This window comes from Palaemon carinicauda, chromosome 11 (assembly GCF_036898095.1).
Source record: "Palaemon carinicauda isolate YSFRI2023 chromosome 11, ASM3689809v2, whole genome shotgun sequence".
NCBI lineage: Eukaryota > Metazoa > Arthropoda > Malacostraca > Decapoda > Palaemonidae > Palaemon > Palaemon carinicauda.
The window spans coordinates 145,236,552-145,260,940 of record NC_090735.1 but is presented as its reverse complement, the minus strand read 5'-3'; the positions used below and the strand labels follow the sequence as shown (position 1 = coordinate 145,260,940).

General features: G+C 42.5%; 1 protein-coding gene across 4 annotated transcripts in view; it reads right to left on the bottom strand.

The window, feature by feature from the left end:
* The window catches only part of Seipin (lipid droplet biogenesis associated protein seipin), a 169,482-nt gene that overhangs the window by 28,051 nt on the left and 117,042 nt on the right, over nucleotides 1-24,389 (bottom strand). For 3 of the 4 annotated variants that reach the window (XM_068383600.1, XM_068383601.1, XM_068383602.1), the window contains exons 7-8: nucleotides 994-1,082; nucleotides 617-701 (exon numbers count right to left, since the gene is read on the bottom strand). In XM_068383600.1, the coding sequence (XP_068239701.1) occupies nucleotides 617-701; nucleotides 994-1,082 (174 nt within the window). The remainder of the gene's footprint in view (nucleotides 1-616; nucleotides 702-993; nucleotides 1,083-24,389) is intronic. The other variant, XM_068383603.1, reaches the window with a different exon arrangement.

The window sequence follows — 24,389 nt, the reverse complement described above, 5'->3', positions numbered from 1 at the left end:
CCGGGCTCCACGAAGGCAACCATGGTGGCCTAGGAGTGAACGGCCGTGATCAAGAAGGCAAAGGAAACTTACTATTTCCTATACACAAAAATATATATAAACATCAATAATGTTTAAATATATTAAGTATAAGAAAAGGTAAGTTAGAAAGACAAAACAATAATGGCCGTCAAGTGAGGATGAGAGCGGAGACTTCTGATCGCCATCCGAGCCAAAAGTAAAGTGAACCTTTCACCGGTGTGTGTGAGGGGGAGGGGTAGCAGGCTACCCCTCCCTACCCCCCCGCTAACTAGCGGAGGGGTAGTAAACCCTCGTTAAAATTCTTATGGCTCGTCAATCAGCTACGCCGAAGTAATTACCCCATGTAAATAGCGTGGTTTGTATTTCAGTTACGGAACTACTACAATTTTACAGCTTGCTTTTCATAATTATTGCTGCTCCACCAAATTCTTTTATCAAAATGAGTGGTAACTGGAAACAGTAGTTATTAGTGCAAAAAGGTAAAAATTACTGTATACATAAAAACTTCTGTATACATAAATCAACAAGGAAAACATCAAAAAAGCATTAAAAAAAATATGAACTGTTGGGGCTTACTATAGGGATGTGCACTTACTCTCTAATTTTGTAGGACTGACAACTTCAAATTCATCACTACTATCTCTTCTCTCTGATTCAGGCAAAAGATTGCTGTCTTCAGACTGAAAGGGAAGGGAGTTCATAATCTTTTAGAATAATTATCAAAACATTTCTGGGTAGAGCAGCAATGTGTATTCTTTAAAAACTGATGCAAAGGGTTGACAGTAAAATCAGAGGATTATAGATACCTTGGGTGTACCTAAGAGAATAATTAGAGAAATTAGACATTTTCTCACATTGAAATAAATGAGCTAACTTAGATTATCTTTCATGAAAATTTCATGAAGAATGACTACATGTAAATATATAAGGACATTACACAGTATCATATACTGTACATGAGAAATTTCTTGCCTTTTCTAAGTCAGAGTAATCAAGGTCTTTGGGCACATATTCATTCATGGAGTCGTCAAGATCCTTTTCTTTCAAGTCGCTTTCCAGATCTGCAATAATTCAGGTTATAAAATAAATTTAAGGGAAAATAGTTTGGGAAGAAATGAATCTTTGTTTACATTAATACCCTTGTTTTCTAAAAACAAAATTCTAAGACTTTTTTTCAAGAAAATAGGCAACTAAATGAGGAATAAACAGAAATTTATGACAAATTTGGAGATAATTTGTATTTTTCCCTATCTAATACAAACCTGGAGTTATTTATGTGGATATTCTTTCAGCGGCAGCTGGAGGTAGCCATTAGACTTTTAAGTGCGAGGTGGCAACCCTGCCTAACCGCTTAGCAGGTAAGCAGGGGGTAGCTAGGGTTACCCAGCCTCCTCTATATATATTCTCACAGCAGTGAGAGATCACTTTTTATTGCAGGCAGGGCATATGGGGGACAGGTGATGGTGGGACAATTTATATAAATAACTCCAGGTTTGTATTAGATAGGGAAAAATACAAATTATCTCCGAATTTATCATTTGTTCCCTTACTAATAAACCTTCCGTTATTTGAGTGGATGACTTACTCTTAGGTGGGTGGAAGTCCTAGATCTGGCATGGACATTGACCTGGTTTTGCCTAGTACAGTATATGACTGTGATCTAGGGAAAACTTTGACACCTCGCTGAACTATACAAAGTGAGTACTGCATACTCATGGCCTGTGCAACTTAGTAAAATAGAGGTTGTTATTTGTATGAAAACATCTGAGTTTTTAAATACAAAAACAACCAGACATACCCATTGTTCCCTCGCAGAAGCAATGGGGATGTGGACAATATAAAATAAAACTTATACAGTACTAGGCTACACAAGGGAAGTGATAATTAAAGCAGAGGTTGAAGCCAGCTTGCAGAGGGATCCATGGTGCTGTACCCCAAAAGAGGGGAAGATGAAGGAAGGAAAGCCAGACATTCTTCTCATTCATCCCAGTTTTAATTCGGGTAACCAATGCCTTCAACCAACTGCTACTTGTCCATTAAAGAGCCTGAGGTATCTTAAACCACCTGTTGAGCAGTCACCACAGGACCGATAGTAAAGATATCGAGCCTCCTGTGGGTCACGTCTTTGAGGTAATGTGCTGTAAATGTGGTCTGTCTCTTCCACACACCAGCCTGGAGGACTTGTGACACGGAAAACTTGCGTTTGAAAGCCAGGGAAGTACTAATTTCCCTGACATCATGAGCTCTAGGTCAACGAGCTTGAGGAGGAACTGGAGACTGGGATCTTTCGATCACCTGGTGTATCCAGGAGGACACTGGGTTCTTAGTGATCTTCCTTTTTACTTCACCTGAATCAACAAACAGCGATGTTAGTCTCGGCCGTGTTGCTTCAGTGCATTTAAGATGGTATCTCAAACTCCTCACTGGGCAAAGTAATAAGTGATCATGGTTATTGGTTACAAAACGAAGACTCATAATCTGAAAGGGCCTGAATCTAAGGTCCAGCAGCCCCAGATTTTGAGTCTTAGCAGTGAACTTAGGGAGGAAGATGAGCGTCACTTACCCCCATCCCCTTGAATGGCCGATATAATATGAGAGGCCATGATGTTCACCGACTCTTTTTGCTGAGGCTAAAGCGAGCAGGGACACATTCTTCAACGCGAGATTTCGATCAGTTGCACGGCGTAATGGTTCATATGGAGGTCTTTTTAGGGACCTCCATACACGAACCACGTTCCAAGGAGGAGGCCTAATCTCTGACTGGGGGCAAGTGATATCATAACTCCATATGAGTAGAAAAAGCTCCAACGAAGAGGAAATGTCGACCCTTTCAGCCAAAAGGCGAGGCTCAAGGCTGAGCGATAGCCTTTAACTGCCGATACTGAAAGGAGCTGTTCCTCCTGTAGATATAAAAGAAACTCCACTATGACTGGTATAGTGGCTTCGAGTGAAGAGATATTCCTTCCACGACACCAACCACAGAGGACTCTCCACTTGACCTGGTAGACCAAGACTGAGGACCTGCGCAAGTGTCCGGACATTCGTCCCGCAGTTTGTCGTGAAAAGCCTTTCTGAGTGAGGAGACGCTGGATAGTCTCCACATGTGAAGACGAAGCGACTTCACGGTCTTATGTTAGATGTGCGCGTGTGGCTGTTTGAGTAGATCTAGTTGTGGAGGGAGTTCTCGTGGATGATCTACGACAAATTTCAGGAGGTCTAGGAATCACTCTGCGTGAAACCATAGTGGAGATACAAGGGTCATCAATAGATCTTTGGATGCTCTGGTCTTGTTAAGTAGTCTTCTCACCAGACAAAACGGGGGAAAGGCTTACACGTCTATGTTGTTCCACTGTTGTTGGAATGCTTCTTGCCATAGAGCCTGAGGGTTCGGGACTGGAGAACAGTACAACAGGAGCTTGCTGTTCAGAGATGTTGCAAACAGGTCTACAGTCGGGGAACCCCGTAAAGTCAGGACTTTGCAGGCTATCTGGTGATTCAAAGACCATTCGGAGCCTACTATCTGAGTCGCTCTCCTCAGATTATCAGCGAGCACATTCTCTTGCCGGGAATGGAGCAAGCCAGTAGAGCCACCGAATATTCTTCCGACCACCTGAGGATCCTTACTGGAAGATGACATAGAGGCTGCGAAAAGGTACAGCCGTTTGTTTATGTAAGCCACTACTGTGATGCTGTTGCTCATCAACTCCACAGAGTGACCTGCCAGCAACTGTTGGAACTGATGAAGAGCTAGGTAGGCTCCTATCATCTCTAACAGATTTATGTGCTGATACCTTTCTGACTCTTACTAAAGGGTGGAGATTGTATGGTGCAGCCGCTGAGACCCCCACCCTTCTTTTGATGCAACTGTGAAGAGCATCATATCCGGATGGGGAACGAGAAGGGTCCGGCTTTTCTGAAGGTTTTCATCCGCCATCCACCGATTCAAATCCATCACCTGCTCCTGAGTTATCGTAACTCGGGTGTCTGGTGGATTTGAGTGTTGATTCCACCTGACTTCAGCTACCATTACAGGGATCTCATCCTTAGACGGCCTTTGGAACCAGACAGATGAGAGAGGTTAGATGGCCTTGCAGACTCTGCCAACAAGAGGCCGGAAGAACGTCTTTCATGAGAAAGGGAGCAGCCACTTCCTGCAGCCTGTGTACTCTTTCGTACGATGGGAACACCTTGTTTAAGACTGTTTATATGATCATTCCGAGGTATACCAGTCTTTGTGAAGGTTGCAGTGATAACTTCTCAGTATTCATCAGGACCCCGTGATCCTAACAAAACTCGAGAAGCATGTCTCAGTGACGCAGAGGGGTCGTCTTAGTGACGCAGAGGGGTCGTCTCCGAGTCTGCTAGGATCAGCCAGTCATCTAGATATCTGAGAAGATGGATGATGTTCCTGTGAACCCAAGATGACACTAGAGCAAACACTGGTAAACACCTGAAGGGCTGTTGCGAGACCGAAGCAGAGGACCTTGAACTGGTAACTTCCCTTCGTGAATGAACCTTAAGAACTTCCTTGAAGACAGATGTATTGGGATCTGGAAGTAAGCGTCCTTCAGATCCAGTGTGCATAAGAAGTCCCCTGGACGTACCGCTTGAATGATCATGTCTGCTGTCTCCAATCTGAACAGAGTCTGTTGGACAAACTTGTTCAGAGGCAAAAGATCGACGACTGGTCTCCAGACTACTGTCGTCTTTTTCACCATAAAAAGCCAACTGTAAAAGCCTGAAGACCCGTCCACTATCTCTTGGAAAGCACCCTTCTTCAGCATGGTCTGGACTTCGGCCCTGAGGGCCATTTCCTTTGTGGATCTCTTCACCGGAGTGAAAGGCAAATTAGCCAAATACGAATTCGTAAGGGCTTGGCCTTCAGCTCGCGATCATGTTGGAGGTGATCTGAGAGCTCTCTTGGACGTCGACTCCCTTCTAGGGTCCTGACCCCCAATCCAATCGACAAACTCTATGAAGACCTCAACGGTATCCTAGGGGTAGCCCTGACTGAAACAGTCAGGGGTTGTGGTCTGCACGAGCCAAATTCAACATCTTCCAGATATCGACCATGAAGGTTGATGCCCATGGAGGAAGCTGTGAGTCCCTAGGTCCACCCTGGGGATGCCTAGGCGAACGTCGTCTGGGGGGAAACCCTAGAAGGATGAATAGCCAGCGTAGGAGACAACCTCTGAGGCAGAAGAATACGTTCCCGTGGACGCGAAGGCCGGTCCGGACTAATCGGGACGTTTGCAAACTTATTCGGTGGCTCCCTAAACCATTCTGTAAAGGGTATTGGTCTTCCGCTGGAGGTGGAAGACACGGAAAGTGTTGGGTCCGCACTTGCTCATGATCCCGACACTTCCACTCGCAACATGTGCACGAAATTCGCTAATTTGCTCACGAATTCAAGAGATTTGCACGCAGAATCACGAGAATCATGCGCCAACAGACATTTCGTGAGCAGAAGTGCTTGCAACAGGAGCACTAGGAGCCACCAATGAAGATGAAGGTCTGAAAACTTCTTGCTGTCCCAGGGGAGCATCTACGACTGACAAAGTCGGTAGAGGAAGCCTTCGCGGAGGGACTACTGTACAGTGAACCCTCGCTACTTCGCGGTTCGACCATCGCGGATTCACCATTTCGCGGATTTTTTCCATAACCCATATATATAAAGTAACATATATATATATGTATGCATGTATTTATGTATATGTGTATATATATATATATATATATATATATATATATATATATATATATATATATATATATATATATATATATATCTAAAGTAGGATGATGTGATGTAGTTCTAAGGGAATAGTATGGGAAATATGTCTGGGTAATAAGCAAAGCTCTACCTCCAGTTTGTTTCTTCATTATGATCAGAGATAAATGTAAACAAAACATTGGTTGCCATTTTTTATCGTGCTTTTTAGCGTGTTTAGGAAGCGCATGATATAAAATTGCCTTTAATATTTGTGCCTGTTTTAGTTTAGGGTACTGTAGTACATGCATTAAGTGTTCTGTACATTAAAGGGTAGTTTGTTAACAGTACTACGTACAAGGGAAGGTTTTAAAAGTCTGAATATACATGTTGAATAAATAGGTAAATATGGTGTCACTACTTCGCGGATTTTCACCTATCGCGGCCGCGTCTGGAACCTATCTACCGCGATAAACGAGGGTTCACTGTACTCTGAAAGGATAACGCGCCGCATCAGGACGCGTCTCCAAGCGTCGTGCAGGCAAACACTTAGCTATGACTCCCCAGGCTTGGAAAGGCACTGAGGGTTTAGCTGGCCTGGGTGAAGACTGGTCATGCTCATCGTCAGATTCAGACCTAGGTCATTTGCTGGTTAAGGGGCTACGTGCTTATGAGCTGCGCATACGCCTACCTCTCCCTCTAGATGAGGAATGCCTATACCCTGATCGTGAACTCGCGGTTCGTGACCGAGACGTTCGTGAACCCAAGCATCTACCTCTCGTTCCAGAACGGCGTGAACGTCGCGAGTACCTATCCCGCGAAAGCGAGCGTCACCCTGGCGAACGCGATCGCCGGCCCGGCGAACGCGAGTGTTGGCCTGGCAAACGCGAGCGTCGGCCTGGCGAATGCGAGCGTCGGCCGGGCGAACGCGAGCGTCGGCCGGGCGAACGCGAGCGTCGGCCGGGCGAACGCGAGCGTCGGCCGGGCGAACGCGAGCGTCGGCCGGGCGAACGCGAGCGTTGGTCGGGCGAACGCAAGCGTCGGCCTGGTGAACGAGCACGTCACTCTCGCGAACATCGCCCTCGTCATCTCAAGCATCGTCCCCGCAAACGCGAGTACCGGCCCCTTGATCTAGATCTAGAAGACCTAGAACGCAAGCGTCTGAACCTCGGTCTAGACCTGTCTCGTGATCACAAAGATCATGCTGATGGAAGGCGCACCGACTCCTGGAAGATCATCATCTGCAATCTGAGGGTTCCTGTACAAAGAAACAGAAGGATGCGGATTAAAGGACGACGAGGTCCCAGGTTGTGGAGAGGGTTTGTTGTCAGCAGGGGGTCGTTGGCGAGGCGACACCTTGTCCACGCGTGGAAGGGCCAGGGGTAGACAGATGGACCTCGCACATTTCCTGAAATCCCTAAGGACAACCACACCTGGAATACTGTAAATCTGCAAGGGAAAAAGGCTCGCCAGCAGCTAGAGGAGAAGGTGTTCCTGTAGGGGAAGCAACAACTTCCCCAGTACCCTGGGGTTGCCTGGAAGATGAGTGATCTGCGTTACTGCTCGCACGCCCCTCGAAAGAGCGCGCGAGAAGGGGCTTTAGAAAGCGATTTGGGGGTGCGGGAAGAAGAACGGGTCCCACTCACCCGTGAGCCAGAACGATTGCCCTTAGCCTTCTTCCTGCACCTTTCAAACCTCTCCCATTGAGAGGCAGACCACTCCCTACACTCTACGCAGGGCGAGCTCTGCTCGCAACGATGCCCTCGACCCACAGGACACAAAAGAGTAAGGGTCGGTCTCCAACCATGGCATAAAGGTCCCGCATGCGGCACCCTCTCGCCCTGGACACGTACGCATGCTGAAGGCAATTGTAGAAGAAGGACACGCATACCTGAAAAGAGAAAGCAAACGAATTAAGAAGTCCAATGACAGTCAGGAGGAGAGCGGACACGTCCGATCACTACTGAGCCAAAAGAAAAGGTGACGTCTCTCACTGCTGTGAGAGTACATATAGAGGCGGCTGGGTATGCCCAACCACCCCCTACCTACCCGCTAAGTGGTTAGGCAGGGTTGACACCTTGCACTTAAAAGTCTAATGGCTACCTCCAGCTGCCACTGAAAGAATATCCACATAACAGAAAGTTTGTTAGTAGGGAACCAATGTATTACTACTACAACAACCGCATAGTTTGTGTGTACAGTAATAAGTAACAATCCTGGATATGTAGGTAAAACAAGAAAATATAACACGGCCAATTACAGGATTGGATTCTAAGCTAACCTAACCTTGCCGTACCTAACCTAATCTACTACAAGCACTGTACTGTAATGTGCCAAGTCCTTATTCAACTTAAAGTCCCCTAAGTCATAAGATACACAGCAATTTACTACAATCTAACTTGGCACTTATATGGCAGGAAGGCAGCCGTGTCTCCCCATTACCAGGTTTGTTTCCCTTCTGGAAAATTTGGTTATTCACCAACTAACAAATTTTATGAAATATGCTCTGTATGTTTGACCTTATCAAACAATAATTGTCTACAAAATGTTGCCTATTGCTACTAATTTTCATAAAAATAGATTCAAAACTATACCTACAGATCCCTTAGCAATGGTCAATATGTAACTAATATGCTATACGGGTATAAGCAAAACCTACATGTTCATAAGAAAAATATGGGTTAATAAAACTAGGTCTTGACACAATAACAGTGACAGCACATTTCTAATAAAAGAAACTGTCCGGCAATGCAGTTCTTATACTAATGTGGACAGGATATGGTGAAAGCCTAGAAAGTCACAAATTTGGAAGCAATTTGTACTTTTCTTAATTAATGTATACAAACCTGAGCTCTTTACTATGGGATGTTAGATGCAGTGTGACTGGAATCTTGCCATAAACTTTTTAACGCGAGGTGTTAACAACTCTTCGCTAGTTAGCAGAGGTAGTGGGGATAGACCAGCTACCCCGCTACCACACTCACCCAGTGCGTTACATCACTATAGGTTTCAGGCAGAATTTCTAGGGGGACAGGTGATGGTGGGCCAAGTACTGTATGATTAAAGAGCTCAGGTTTATGTGGTTAAGAGAAAAAAATTAGTTTCAAATTTGTCATTTGTTCCTTCACACATAAAAACCATTAGCCATTTCCTATGGAGACTCACCCTTAGGAGGCTGAAAGTCCAAAACCCAACTGGCTAGGAACTTGACCTGGGGTGAACTCTGAGCTTGTTCAAGCATGAGAGAGGCACCCGGCTGGGGAGTTGACGGCCTGAGCAATCATAGTGAATGTCTGGAAGCTAGGCACTATGACTTGGCCATGTAAGAATAAAGTGTGCTGAAAACGACTTCATACATAAACCTAGACAATACCCAACTCCCTCTCACAGGGAGAACAGGGTCATAAGATATATATCATATTTCTGACTAAACAAGGGAAAAGATATTTATCAGTAGTCAGAGGTAGGGCAGCATGCAGAGTCCTCCAGATGTTGTACCCAAGAGAGGGATAGATGAAGGAAGTAGACCAGTCATTCTATCCATTGAACCCAAACTCACACTGGGTAACGTCTGCCCTAGATCAACTACTACTGGTCCGGCAAGGAGCTAAGGTAGCTATATCACTTGTTGAGCAGCCACCACAGGACCCAGAGAGAAGGTATCTATGCTGCTACGGGTTATGTCTTGCAGATAACGCACAGTGAAGATGGTCTGAGGTCACCAGACACCAGCTTGTAAGACCTGTGCCACAGAGAAGTTTCATTTGAATGCTAGAGACATGCTTACACTCCTAACATCCTGAGCTCTGGGTCAACGATCATGTTGTGGAAAGTCAGGATTAACAGTGCGATCGATGACCTTCCAAATCCATGCAAAGATAATGTTCTTCGTCACTCTCCTCTTGATTGATTGATTTATGAAATTTTTGGCCCGAAGCCAAGCGCCGGAGCCGCAAGGCCATTCAGCGCACATATATCAGTATAAAATATCAATATATAAATTAAAGTTAAATATAAAATTAAATTAAATCTATAAAACAGATTAAAATTTAAAACCAGAATAAAACCATAAAACTATAACTCATAATATCAATATCTTTTACAAACTGTACAACCTGCTGAACTGGAGCACTTTTACTATTCATAATTGGACAAATCATCTTTGGCCTATTTCAGGGAGGATACTTTGAAGCGGTATATTCAGCCACTGCAGGGGGAAGTAATCCCACATCGATAACTGAGGTTACTAGTCTAACCTCTGATAGTTTGGGCAACCTAGTTCTAGTCGGTGCTCTATCAACGGGTTGCTTAACAAACTTAAAATTTGGGTTGAGCTTTGAGGTAAGAACACAAGACATATACCTCAAACCCAACTCTTCCCTACGAATAAAAAGGGGAGGAATCCCTGAATCCACGTATAAGCTATCTACAGATGATGTCATATAGGCACCTGTGCAAATTCTCAAAGCCATGTTATGAACCACATAAAGTTTTGCCAAACTTGGATGCAACGTCAGCTCGCTCATTTCCCACAATCCCAACATGAGACGGAACCCAGTTAAACTTAATCGTAAAATGCTTTCTATTCATTGAAATACAAACCCCATCCCGATTCTCTTGCATCAAATGATGGCAAGAGACTGAGGCTTCTTAATGCTACTAAAACACTCAACGAGTCGGTAAAAATTGTCTTAGAAAAATTTCTATAAAAAACTAATTTTAGAGTGGTCAAAACTGCCAACAGTTCTGCTGTAAAAATAGAAGAATTTGACAGGAGCCTTTTGTTAATTAAACTATCAGTTGTCATTATGGAGCAACCCTCACCATCAGAACTCTTGGAACCATTGGTATAAATATGATAAGTATCATGCTCAGAAGCATGAGATAGAAAACTAGCCCTTAACTGCTAATCTGAGGTGTTTTTTTACTATCCATAATCGAAGGAGGAGTGGAAGTTAGTAAAAGAAAATTTTGTTGGGATTGCAAGTGATGTGTGTGGCAAGAAGTTTGTTGGAGGCAGCATGAGGAAGGGCAGTGAATGGTGGAATGAAGGAGTGAAGGTAAAACAAAAGAAGAGAAAAAGAGGGCTTTTGAAGAATGGCTGCAGAGTAATAGTGTAGAGAAGTATGAAAGATATAGAGAGAAAAATGTGGAAGTAAAGCGCAAGGTACGTGAGGAAAAGAGGGCAGCTGACCTGAGGTGGGGTCAGGGATTGGGTCATTCATATGAAGAAAATAAGAAGTTTTGGAAAGAAGTGAAGAGAGTAAGGATGACTGGTTCAAGAATTGAAGAGACAGTGAAAGATGGAAATGGAGGGTTGTTAAAAGGAGAGGCGGCAAGGAAAAGGTGGGCGGAATATTTTGAAAGTTTACTGAATGTGGAGGATAATAGGGAGGCAGATATAATTGCAGTTGCAGGTGTTGAGGTGCCAGTGATGGGAGATGAGAATGAGAGAGAGATTACAAGAGGCGAAGTGAGAATAGCACTAGATGAAACGAGAGTAGGAAAAGCATCTGGTATGGATGGTGTGAGAGCTGAGATGTTGAAGGAATTGGGTATGACTGTACTTGAATGGTTGGTGAGATTGTTTAATATGTGTTTTGTGTTGTCAATGGTGCCTTAGATTGGGTTTGTGCGTGTATTGTACCACTATATAAGGGTAAGGGAGATGCGCATGAGTGTTGTAATTCAAGGGGTATTAGTTTGTCGAGTGTGGTGGGAAAAGTGTATGGTAGAGTACTGATTAATAGGATTTAGGATAAAACAGAGAATGCAATCTTAGAAGTACACGGTGGTTTTAGAAGAGGTAGGGGTTGTATAAATCAGATTTTTACAGTTAGACAGATATGCGAGAAATATTTAGCAAAAGGTAAGGAGGTGTATGTTGCGTTTATGGATCGGGAGAAAGAGTATGATAGAGTTGATAGGGAAGCAATGTGGAATGTGATGAGGTTATATGGAGTTGGTGGAAGGTTGTTGCAAGCAGTAAAAAGTTTCTACAAAGGTAGTAAAGCATGTGTTAGGATAGGAAATGAAGTGAGCGATTGGTTTCCGGTGAGAGTGGGGCTGAGACAGGGATGTGTGATGTCGCCATAGTTGTTCAACTTGTATGTTGCTGAAGTGGTGAGAGAGGTGAATGCTCGAGTGCTTGGACGAGGATTGAAAATGGTAGACGAGAATGACCATGAATAGGAGGTAAATTAGTTGTTGTTTGCGGATGATACTGTACTGGTTGCAGACGCGGAAGAGAAGCTTGGCCGATTAGTGACAGAATTTGGAAGGGTGTGTGAGAGAAAGAAGTTGAGAGTTAATGTGGGTAAGAGTAAGGTTATGAGATGTACGAGAGGGGAGGGTGGTGCGAGGTTGAATGTCATGTTGAATGGAGAGTTGGTTGAGGAGGTGGATCAGTGGTGGAGTGGAAGCAGATGAACATCAGAGAGTGAATGAAGGATGCAAAGTGTTGGGGGTAGTGAAGGGAGTAGTGAAAAAATAGAGGGTTGGGCATGAATGTAAAAAGAGTTCTGTATGAGAAAGTGATTGTAGCAACTGTGATGTATGGATCGGAGTTATGGGGAATGAAAGTGACGGAGAGACAGAAATTGAATGTCTTTGAGATGAAATGTCTAAGGAGTATGGCTGGTGTATCTCAAGTAGATAGGGTTAGGAACGAAGTAGTGAGGGTGAGAACGGGTGTAAGAAATGAGTTAGCAGCTAGAGTGGATATGAATTTGTTGAGGTGGTTTAGCCATGTTGAGAGAATGGAAAATGGCTGTTTGCTAAAGAAGGTGATGAATACAAGAGTTGATGGGAGAAGTACAAGAGGAAGGCCAAGGTTTGGGTGGATGGATGGAGTGAAGGAAGCTCTGGGTGATAGGAGGATAGATGTGAGAGAGGCAAGAGAGGGTGCTAGAGATAGGAATGAATGGCGAGCGATTGTGACACAGTTTCCTTAGGCTCTGCTGCTTCCTCCGGTGCCTTGGAAGACCGCGGAGGTAGCAGCAGTAGGGGATTCAGCGTTATGAAGCTTGATCTGTGGTGGATAACAAGGGAGGGTGGGCTGTGGCACCCCTAGTAGTAGCAGCCGAACTCGGTTGAGTCCCTTGTCAGGCTGGGAGGAACGTAGAGAGGAGAGGTCCCCTTTTCAGTTTCATTTCTTTGATGTCGGCTATCCCCCAAAATTGTATAATCGGACAAATCTCCATCTTAGGCTTATTCCAGGGAGGATACTTTGAAGGAGTAATTTCAGCCACTGCAGGGGGAAGTAATCCCACCTTAATAACTGAGGTTACTAATCTAACCTCTGATAGTTTAGGCAACCTAGTTCTAGTCGGTGCTCTATCAACAGGTTGCTTAACAAACTTAAAATTTGGGTTGAGCTTTGAGGTAAGAACACGAGACATATGCCTCAAACCCAACTCTTCCCTACAAATAAAAAGGGGAGGAATCCCTGAATCCTCGTATAAGCTATCTATAGATGATGTCCTATATGCACCTGTGCAAATTCTCAAAGCCATGTTATGAGCCACATCAAGTTTTGCCAGAGTGGTTTTACATGCAGATCCATATATCTGACAACCATAATCTATTTTACTCAGACACAATGCCTGGTATGTCCTCAACAAACAAGTCCTATCAGCTCCCCAGTTGAAACCAGACATAACATTGAGGATGTTAAGTCTAAGTTTCACATTACATACCACCTCATTAATATGCTGGGAGAAAGTTAATTTCTTATAAAAAAAACACCCAGGTACTTAATGTTATCTTTGTTTGGTAAAATGGAATCATTCAGAAACAACGAAGGGATCTCTTTCACTCTTTTTAGCATACACAAATGTATGGCTTTGGTTTTTTCTGGAGAAAATTTGAACCCTCTAACACTGGCCCAAGTTGTAGAAGCATTAATAGCAGTCTGGATTTTATGACATGCTTCAACAGCTGATGACTTGTTACTCACTATTGCTTAGTCATCAGCAAAAGCCATACCATGCACAACAACAGGAACTTGTTTAAGTAGACCGTTAATAGCTACATTGAAAAGAGTTGGGCTAAGAAGGCTCCCCTGAGGAATTCCTTCTTCTTGAGGGTAAGATGATGAAATAAGAGAGCCAACTCTCACTTTTAAGGTTATCTATCTGGAAAAAAATATTTAATACAATAAAACATATTATCTACAATATCGTAGGCCTTTTCTGGGTAAAAGAACACTGTGATGGTTTGACTTTGTATGGCAAAAGCATTCTGGACCTCTTGAGTGAGGAACATCAAAAGGTCATAGGTACTTTTAATTTTTCCTAAAACCAAACTGTCTGTTAGACAAAAGATTCTTCGATATCAAATACCACACTAGTCAAGCATTTACCATTCTCTCATAAATCTTGCTAACACAACTAGTTAAACCGATTGACCTATAATTTTTAGGGAGGTATGAATCCTTTAATGGTTTTATAATAGGAACTATGATCAACGTTTTCCAAGACTTAGGGGAAGTTCTCCAAGTCCAAAAACTATCTATCTATAAAAAAAATTATTTTGTATTTTTTGGTAGACTAAAAATCATGGAATATAAAATATCATCCCCAGATGTTGGGTAAGACAATGAAATTGCATTATCCAGTCCTTCCAAGGTGAAAGGAAGATTATAAGATTCTGAATTTGTACTAATAGGAGGAACAACAGTGGTACTGTTCCTAATATCCCTGAATGCAGGAGGGTAGTGTAGGGGACTAGATATAAGAAAGATGCCTACCAAAGTCTTCAGCTACTTCTCCAGCATCAGATATGAAAAGCCCATCAATTCTTAACCCTTTTACCCCCAAAGGACGTACTGGTACGTTTCACAAAAGCCATCCTTTTAACCCCATGGACGTACCGGTACGTCCTCGCAAAAAAATGCTATAAAATTTTTTTTTTCATATTTTTGATAGATTTTTGAGAAAATTCAGGCATTTTCCAAGAGAATGAGACCAACCCGACCTCTCTATGACAAAAATTAAGGCTGTTAGAGCAATTTAAAGAAAATATACTGCAAAATGTGCTGGGAAAAAAATAACCCCTTTGGGGTTAAGGGTCGGAAATTTCCAAATAGCCTGGGGGTTAAAGGGTTAATATAGGCAAGGGAGATGGACAGCATTTCCCTTGCAACTTTTGGATTCTATTCCAGACCAATGAAATAGGAATTATATTTCAATTCGCTTATGTATTTATTAAATGATTCTCTCCTTGCTTGCTTAAAAGTTTTCTTTTGATTAGCAAGAGCTCTTTTGTATGTTATCTCAGTGACTAAGCAAGGGTATCTACAATATCTATTTTGGCAAGTTCTCGCTATCCTACGCGTCAAAGCACAGGCATCATTCCACCAGGGAACTACCGGATGTTGAAGTTTACCTGATGTTTGGGGTATGGACAGCTACGCATGTCTTGACCTATGAAATTCATTTATCTCGCGATGAATTTCAGTGGATTTATTAAATAATCCCCATTCAGCTTCTCGCACCTTCCAGTTGGGTAAGCATGGAGATGATATATTTTTTCCATACTTCAAGTGAATGGGCCAATGATCACTGCCATGATCATTCTGTTCTATAGCTCATTGATAATCTAACCTCAAAGATGAAGAACAAATAGTGAGGTCTAAGGCTGAATCGGAACTATGATACACATCATGTCTTGTAGGGGAACCATCATTCATTAAAGTGATGTCATTTATGTCAAGCAGTTGTCCCACTATCAACCCCCATCGATCACAACGTTGTTCTCGCCATAGGGTGTGTTTGGCATTAAAATCCCCATCAATATAAAGAGTTGAGGAAGCTAGTTTATTAAGGATTATAAATCATTAAGTTTTAGCTGACGAGGATTACCATGTGCATCCTGAAGTCTATCTTCTAATGTTGAATCAAGGTAAAGTGAACAAATCCAGAACCAATTGTCAGTAAAAATTTAGATTGCACATGCCTGCAACACAAAATTCAGGTGGACAACTCTGTGATTAACAAACTTGCGGATTATGATGCCTTTGCCTCCCTGAGCTCGAGCACTTATCATTTTAGTCTCCAGTATACATATTGCTGATATATCATGTTCTTTAAACAGAACCCAAACTTCCTCTCTTGTTTAATCAAATCCACAGATGTTCCATTGCAAGAGAGCCATTATTTAGACTTTTTAGGGGCTTTTTATGAACTAATAGTTTATTAACCGTGGATAGGTACGCTCCTCGGACACCCCTTTAAGGGTATACTCGGACGCGAACGACCCCGACGCCAAAAAAAATTCTTGAAAAATCAGTTTTTGCAGTAACCTCCTTTTTTCTTTTGCCAAAAAAAACTTCAAAGAATGCTTAAAACAACTGTAAAGATAAATACTACTCATCTGCAGAAAAACTATTTATTATAAATATTTTAAAAAATTAAGTAGAAAAAAAAATGACCTTACATAAAAATTCATAAAAAAAAAGTTTATACATATATACACAAATCCTTTTAGGAATTGATTCTTGAATGTTTAGGACACATCTTGATGTATTTTGGATGAAGTCAGACCCATGGAGGTGAAGATCTGAAATGAGAAAAAAAGGGTAACTTTTTTTGGCCAAAAAAATTTGTCCAAATTTCATGAATTTTTTTGGGTACCCAAATGAAATAGGAAGTGGCTAATTTTTTTAGGGAATAAACATATGTTATCCTAAAATAGAAATATGTAAAAAAATCTTCATAATTTTGTAAATTACATTTATATCAGGGGCCATATCTAAAGGTAATTTTTTGAGTACTTAGAAATTTCGTAAAAAAATACATATATTTAATATATAATATGATATTTATGCAGGTAAAAATATACCAAAATATCACAAATTCTATAGGGAACAAGAATATATATAGATAGGGCAACTTACGCTTCGGATATGTCCACAAAATGGCCGCCAACCACACTGACTCAGACTCCCTAATCTGCCACTTGAAATGTAGGAAGGGTATGTCAATTTCAAGGTGTTATTTACTAATCTAATTATTCTTGGATATGCATAAAAACTGTATGGTGGGTTGCTGGATAATTGTCGATTATTTTACGACTATAAAATTAAAATTCTGACCCAAAAAAATTTTTTTGAAGGGAAATAAAATCGAAAAAAAAAAAAAATGTAGAACAATATAATATTTTAGCTAAAAAAATTTGATGATATTCAATAAAAAAAGAAGTAAACAAAATTTTCCGACAAATAAACATCTAGAGGAATCATTACTCTGTGATAGTTCCTTAGTACGTAGTAATTTTGAAAGAAATGGGAAAAAACGAAAAAGTGGCAATCGCAGGAAAATCGAACACATACCTATATATACGCCATATCTGGCTAAAAATAAAGATAGGCATGGGTAGCCAGATCATCTAGAAACACTTTCCAACACTATAAAAATATAAGTTTTGCGACACTTCTTGCCAATTCCTTACGGTAACATGACTAAGTAAAAAAATGAAAAACAAATAAAAAGGGGCACTCGCAGAAAAATGGCCAACATTTTATTATACGCATTTCAGAAAAAAAAATTTCAGCCACGTGCTAGGCAAACCATCAAGGCACATTTTCCGACAAATAAACATCTAAATGAATCATTACTCTGTGATAGTTCCTTAGTACGTAGTAATTTTGAAAGAAATGGGAAAAAACGAAAAAATGGCAATCACAGGAAAATCGAACACATACCTATATATACGCTATATCTGGCTAAAAAAAAATAGGCATGGGTAGCCAGATCATCTAGAAACACTTTCCAACACTATAAAAATATAAGTTTTGCGACACTACTTGCCAATTCCTTACGGTAACATGACTAAGCAAAAAAATGCAAAACAAATAAAAAGGGGCACTCGCGGAAAAATGCCCAACATTCTAATATACGGCATCTCAGATAAAAAAAAAGACATGCACGTGTTAGCCCAACCATCAAGGCACACTTTCTAACACATAAACATGAAAAAAAAATCAATAATATACGGCAATTCCTTACTACGTAGTAAATTTTTACAAATATTGAAAAAAAACAGAAATTGGCAACCGCAGTTAAATACCCAATATACCAATAACTACGTCGTATCTGACAAAAACAAAGTCACGCATGGGTAGCCAGATCATCTAGACACACTTTCCAACACTAAAAAAGCAAAAGTTTTACGACACTATTTGGCAATATCTTACAGAAAAATTACTTGGCAAAAAAATGAAAAAAATTGAAAAAGGGGCACTCGCGGTAAAATGCCCAACATTCTAATATACGGCATCTCAGATAAAAAAAAAGACATGCACGTGTTAGCCCAACCATCAAGGCACACTTTCTAACACATAAACATGAAAAAAAAATCAATAATATACGGCAATTCCTTACTACGTAGTAAATTTTTACAAATATTGAAAAAAAAACAAATTGGCAACCGCAGTTAAATACCCAATATACCAATAACTACGTCGTATCTGACAAAAACAAAGTCACGCATGGGTAGCCAGATCATCTAGACACACTTTCCAACACTAAACAAGCAAAAGTTTTACGACACTATTTGGCAATATCTTACGGAAAAATGACTTGGCAAAAAAATGATAAAAAATGAAAAAGGGGCACTCGCGGTAAAATGGTCCTCGTGGTGATGAACGACATTTTAACTAAAAAAAAAATCATGCACATGGTAGCCAAACAATCCACCAAGACTTTCCACAACTGATAACCTATACAAGTTGCACCATTCTACGACAATTTCATAATACGTAATAACTTTGATAATTATGCAAATTACCTTAGAAGGGTAAACTCGGTCGCGCCCGACCCCGACGCGTCTCAGAAATCGGGGAAGGAGTACAGCTACAGCAATGCACATCTGGACACTACTAGAGCGTGTAGGGGAGACACCTACTGCAGGTCGATCACCCACAAATTCAGTCACGGGGGTGAGTCACGTGAGAAAAACCTCTTTTTTTTTGACGCTCGGGGTCGCGGACGACCCACCGTACCGTTCCAGGGTTAATCTGAGACCTGGAGAGAGAGATCTTGCCAACTACTCTCAGTACTTACTGATCTGGATAGTACAAACAATTTTTTGGGCTCAAGCCATGACGTCCTAATGGAAGGTTCCTTTAGTAGCTTCCAAAGGGTATATATGACTACAGTGATATTCCCAGAGAATCAAACCAAAGGTTTCACAGAATTCTAACTTTTGGCGCGAGTACCTTTAAGATTACTCTCAAGGGTATCGTATATCATCAGGGGACGTATTCTTGACACGCCACATGGCAATCTGCACCCCGAATAGCCTTTACGCCTCTAGGCTCTAGGGGAAACGTGGCAGAATAGAAGGGTAACCGCAACAAAGATTACCCTGGTTCCCCTACTACAATCGTATCAAAACCGCGCCAACTCCCTCTGGCGGTCATTCCTTTATCTGTAGCGACTCGCTACGGTGGTGTTCCCTGTCGATCTGACATTTCCGATCGATTTCTGGGAATCTTTATGCTTCTACGGCTTCTTTCTCCATCTAGAAAGTTGAGTACTGATTCTTTACAATATGTAATTTAGTTCCAGCTTCGCAATGAAATTGTGTATTTCTTGTGTGTGGATCTTCGCCGATCGCCGGTGTCGCCATGGCGCTGTCGTTCTTGGTACATGTGCTATTTAGTTAGCAGAACGATATTCTGGTGTAAATAGCTTATTCATTGTTATGAAAGCTATTTAGGCATCATATATTGTAAAGGTATCTATAAGCATATTTTTCCCTTTCCGTGGCGATCGTATATGTCAGAGTTTTGGTGATTTAGGTAACCAAAATCTCGTCCTGTCTGGGTAACATAACCTAGACGACATATACTTTCGTCATTTCCCCGGTTACCCTTGTGTATTGGTTATCATTCCTGGAGATCGATATCTCCTGGAATTATATTAACCATCATCAATCTCACTAGAGATTTATGGGTAATCTCTCTTCCCTCTGAGAGTAGCCTTAGGCTACAACTCTCTGCGTCGGCCTTGAATTTCGAATTCAGGCATGACTAGCCTAGAGTTTTCTGTCTCATCCCTTAACGGCCGTCGGCAAGTTTTGGGATTCGATCAGAACCTCAGAGTATTTAGTCTTTGTCGGCAGTTGGTCGGCGGGGTGATTGCATTCCCTTGCCGTCGGAACTACCGGCATAGGAGGCTAGCCCTCTCTAGACTACACCTGAAGTGGTCGAATGTTACCGCCACCTTCTCCTTGTGGTCTAGTAGACTAGTCCTATGCTCGCCGACCCTCGGCTATAGAGTCGTATACTCTTGTGGCCTAGGATGGCGCCGGCATTGGAACTCTGTTTCTCCCTTGTTGAGAGGAACGGCATGAGCTGCCGTCCCCTTAACTGTATTAGCACCTCCTAAGCTGGAGAATAAATGATTCTCCTGCCGCTTGTGGTCGTGCCGGTACTGAAACAGAGTTTCTTCAAGGTGTGTAGATCCGGCAACATTGCCGGTCCCTCCTATACCTCATATAGGACCCTTTCCCCTCCCCTCTCTGTTCTTTTACGATGGCCGAGCCATTGTCTTTCCTGTGCTGGAGTCCTGCAACCTTACCATTGCAGGTGGGTTGCCGGGGCCGCCCAGACCCCCCCCCCCTCCTCAGTCATCAGCTGTCGGAGACTGCCGACTGCCAACGGCCATGACGGCTGTCGGCGACTGCCAGCTTCCAGCGGCTTTGGCGGCTGTGGATGGGAGGCCCCTTTTGTCACCAAGGTTCTCCAGTTCTCCCTTGAACTGCTAGCCACAGTTTCTGTTGTCGGCGTATTGTTCTGGCCGGCAGTAGACCGGCACAGATAGATACTGACTCAGTAGGTAGTATGCCGACTGTACTCGTGCTGCCGGAGGCTGGCCTACAGTAGTAAGCCGGCAATAGTACTATGGCTAAATGGAAGTGAACCTTCTTTTCGGAGAAAGGCAGTAAAATTAGACTTTTACATCTTTTATTACTGTAAACATATACAGTAATAGAGAGCCTTCACTCCATGCTTTCTCTCTCTCTCTCTCTCTCTCCTTTCTAGCTTGCTAGATGCTCCGACAATAGCTAGCTAATCCGGCAAAAGGCCGGCTGAACTACAGTATATGTCTATACAGGTAATCAGTATAATTGCAGTATAGTATATACAGCAGATGAACGTCTAAAAATTACTCTTCCCTGCAGGGGGCAGGAAGCACTAACATTGTTATGCTTAGTGATGATGACGGATAACGGTAACGTCATTTGTCTCAATTGGCCCTTTTGGCCGTGGAAATATTGCCCCAAGGTTAAGGCACTAACACAAAACCACAGATACATTAATTCTCTGGTATGCTTCCATTAGGACGTCATGGCTTGAGCCCAAAAAACGGATTTTGAGCGAAGCGAAAAATCTATTTTTGGGTGAGATGGCCATGACGTCCTAATGGACCCACCCTTCTTTTCTATGAAAAGATCTTCACGGTTTCCCCCCCTGATCTACTGTATCTGTAGCACCTTGCTCACCGCTACAAGGAATGACCGCCAGAGGGAGTTGGCGCGGTTTTGATATGATTGTAGTAGGGGAACCAGGGTAATCTTTGTTGCAGTTACCCTTCTATTCTGCCACGTTTCCCCTAGAGCCTAGAGGCGTAAAGGCTATTCGGGGTGCAGATTGCCATGTGGCGTGTCAAGAATACGTCCCCTGATGATATACGATACCCTTGAGAGTAATCTTAAAGGTACTCGCGCCAAAAGTTAGAATTCTGTGAAACCTTTGGTTTGATTCTCTGGGAATATCACTGTAGTCATATATACCCTTCGGAAGCTACTAAAGGAACCTTCCATTAGGACGTCATGGCCATCTCACCCAAAAATAGATTTTTCGCTTCGCTCAAAATCCGTTTTTCAGGTGCTGGGCCTTCAGTTGCCCTAACAGATTTGGCCTCTATTTCTTCAACGTCATTGGATCGGTGAACTGTTATGACAGGTGACGATACAATTTGGTATGAAGAATTCTCAATATCTGGCAGTGAGAATTCTTCAAGATCTTCAATAAAAAACAAAGGAAAAATACCATTTAGTTCTACATCTCCATAAGCATAGAGGTTCATTAAGAGAGATTTAACTTCCCGAGATCAAAAAGGTAAACTAGTTAGTTCAGCCTAAGGAAAACAGGAAAGAGGAAGTTCGAGTTTCTCATTACTCTGCTTACTGTCAAACACATCAGTCAAAAGGATTGTCTTTTCATTTGGTCAGTGAGTGACAGAGCCATCTGGTTTTAGTAAAGGAGGAACTGTTGCATCTACACCAAAGAGTACAGATTTAAGGGTAGTCCATTGCCTATGTTCCTAAGTTGTACCAGAAAGGGTTTCTTTTATGGTTAAATTGTATTTCTTCTCAGTTGAAGCATAAACTCTCTGAGCAAAAGCTCTAAGCTGAGTATAGTTATTCCGGGTCAAAACTGATCTATTAACCTTCCAAAGATGATAGGCCTCCTGATCCTCCAAATAAGCACGTCTACAATCATCATTGAATCATGGTTTGTCCTTCACTCAGTATCTTAGCACTTGACAAGGTATACGCCTATAAATTATGTTGACTATATTTTCATTCAAAGGGTCAACAGGGTCAACAGGATCAACACTACAATATAACTGTGACCAATTCAGGCCTAAAAGATCATCCAAAATCCCATTCCAGTCTGCTTGGGATTTCATATAAATCTTACAGGAGTATGATAAATCAGGGACAGGCTGCTCAGTCTTCACTACTAATGAAATCAAGGCATGATCAGATGTCCCAACTGGAAAACCAACCTTCCTTGTCATAACGCCAGAGGAGTTGGTGTATACTAGGTCCAAGCAGTTACCAGACCTGTGAGTAGCTTCACTTATGATTTGCTCACAGCCTAATTTAGAGGCAAAGTTTAAAGCTCTTAAGCTATGGCGATCGGTAGGAAAAACAGAATTTAACCACTCCCTATGGTGGGCATTGAAATTACCAATAAAGACAAAAGAGGCCTTTCTATCATCTTCTTGAATCTTAGCCATAATGGTAAGAAGACAATCGAAGATAGAATCATCCATGTCAGGTTTCCGGTAGATTGAACATAAATAGAAGTTGTTATGCCTGCCACAAACGTTCATTACTTAAATCTCGTAACATCAACATCCATAGCAGGACTTACGAGAAACAAGGTACTCAGTCCTAATATACACCGCCATTCCCCTGGCCCTAGGAATGGCATCATCTTTCAACATTATTGGCATCTTAAAACCAGTTATAAGGAGCTCAGATGAGTGCCTCATATTAGAAACCAAAGTTTCTGAGCACAAAAGTATATCATACTGTCTGGACACAATTGTAAGGTCTTGAATATTTGCATGAAGACCACAAATATTGGAATACAGAAGACGACAATGACGAAATCTAGGACCTACTGGTCCCGGATTTCGCTCAATGTGTCCAGACAGCATAAGAATTAATGGTAATAAAAAAATAAATCATACTTAAACACTAAATTAACAAGAATGATAACAAAAACAATATGTACAGATATATAAATGGATAGATCAAACCCACAGACTATAGAAAAAAGGTGGAAAAACTGGTCAACATGGAGAAGCCGATACACCATGCAAGGCAAAATACCCTCCAGGATAGCCACTTCAACTGAAGGGAGGACAGTGTTGGGAAAGAAGCGACCAGGACTTTATCAGCAATAGGAGTTCGTACCCATATTCAAGGTAGAAAGTGGTGGGAGAAAAGTGACCAGAACTTATTCAGCAGTGGGAGCTCACCCGCCCACCTTACCTGCATGTGGTTAGTGAGTGTGCAACGACGCTAGTGACTCCACCGCCTTGATTGGGACTGGTCCTTTATGTGCCAAAGCAACGTCCAACGGCGAGAGAGAACTCGCAATAGAGCCTGTACGAGGTTCACAAATAACCTTGCTTTTGTCAGTGAGACACACTCACTCAACTGGGGACGAGTAGGGCTAAGGGGGTTTTTTCTTAAACGTAAGCTGCCATTGCTCGCGAATGCTAGAACTAACTGGCACTTCCCCTAGTTGGTAGAGGCACGGAGGCAAGGGGTTGTGACTACAGGGTATCGGCAGCCAGGATCACCAAAGAGCTAGAGCAAGACATTGATGATTTTAATACCTGCTTCTGAGGCATTCGATGAGGAAACTACTCTAGTGAGGAAGCCTTCTCACGCTGAGAAGAAGTGTGACCAACCTCGGAGGGTGGCGGCTTCTCCAGCTAGGTGAGCCCAGCGTGTTGAACGAGCTGTGTGCCGAGCAAGTCAGGCTCCTAAGCAAGCTCAGCATGCGTGTTCACCCTAGGAGGTCGCGGGCATGGTTGGGACTCCATAGAAAACCTACTGCCAACACCTCAGGTGGGCGAGGAGTTGGAGAAGATGTCTCGGTAAAGGGCCGTGAAACCTACTGGAGTAAACGCCACTCCAAAGGCTGGGGGGAGAGGCCATAGCCAGTATCCAAGAAGGCAGCTCTGCACTCCTCCTGTACTCCAAGCTTAAGCACCTCTACAAGTTAATCCTTAGAAGGGGGGACCTAAGGGCGGGGGTGCCTCTGCTTCACTAGAGAAAGGGACAGGGTCCTTAACACCCGCAGGTTGTGTGGAAGTCTAACGATCATCACTCTTGCTCGACC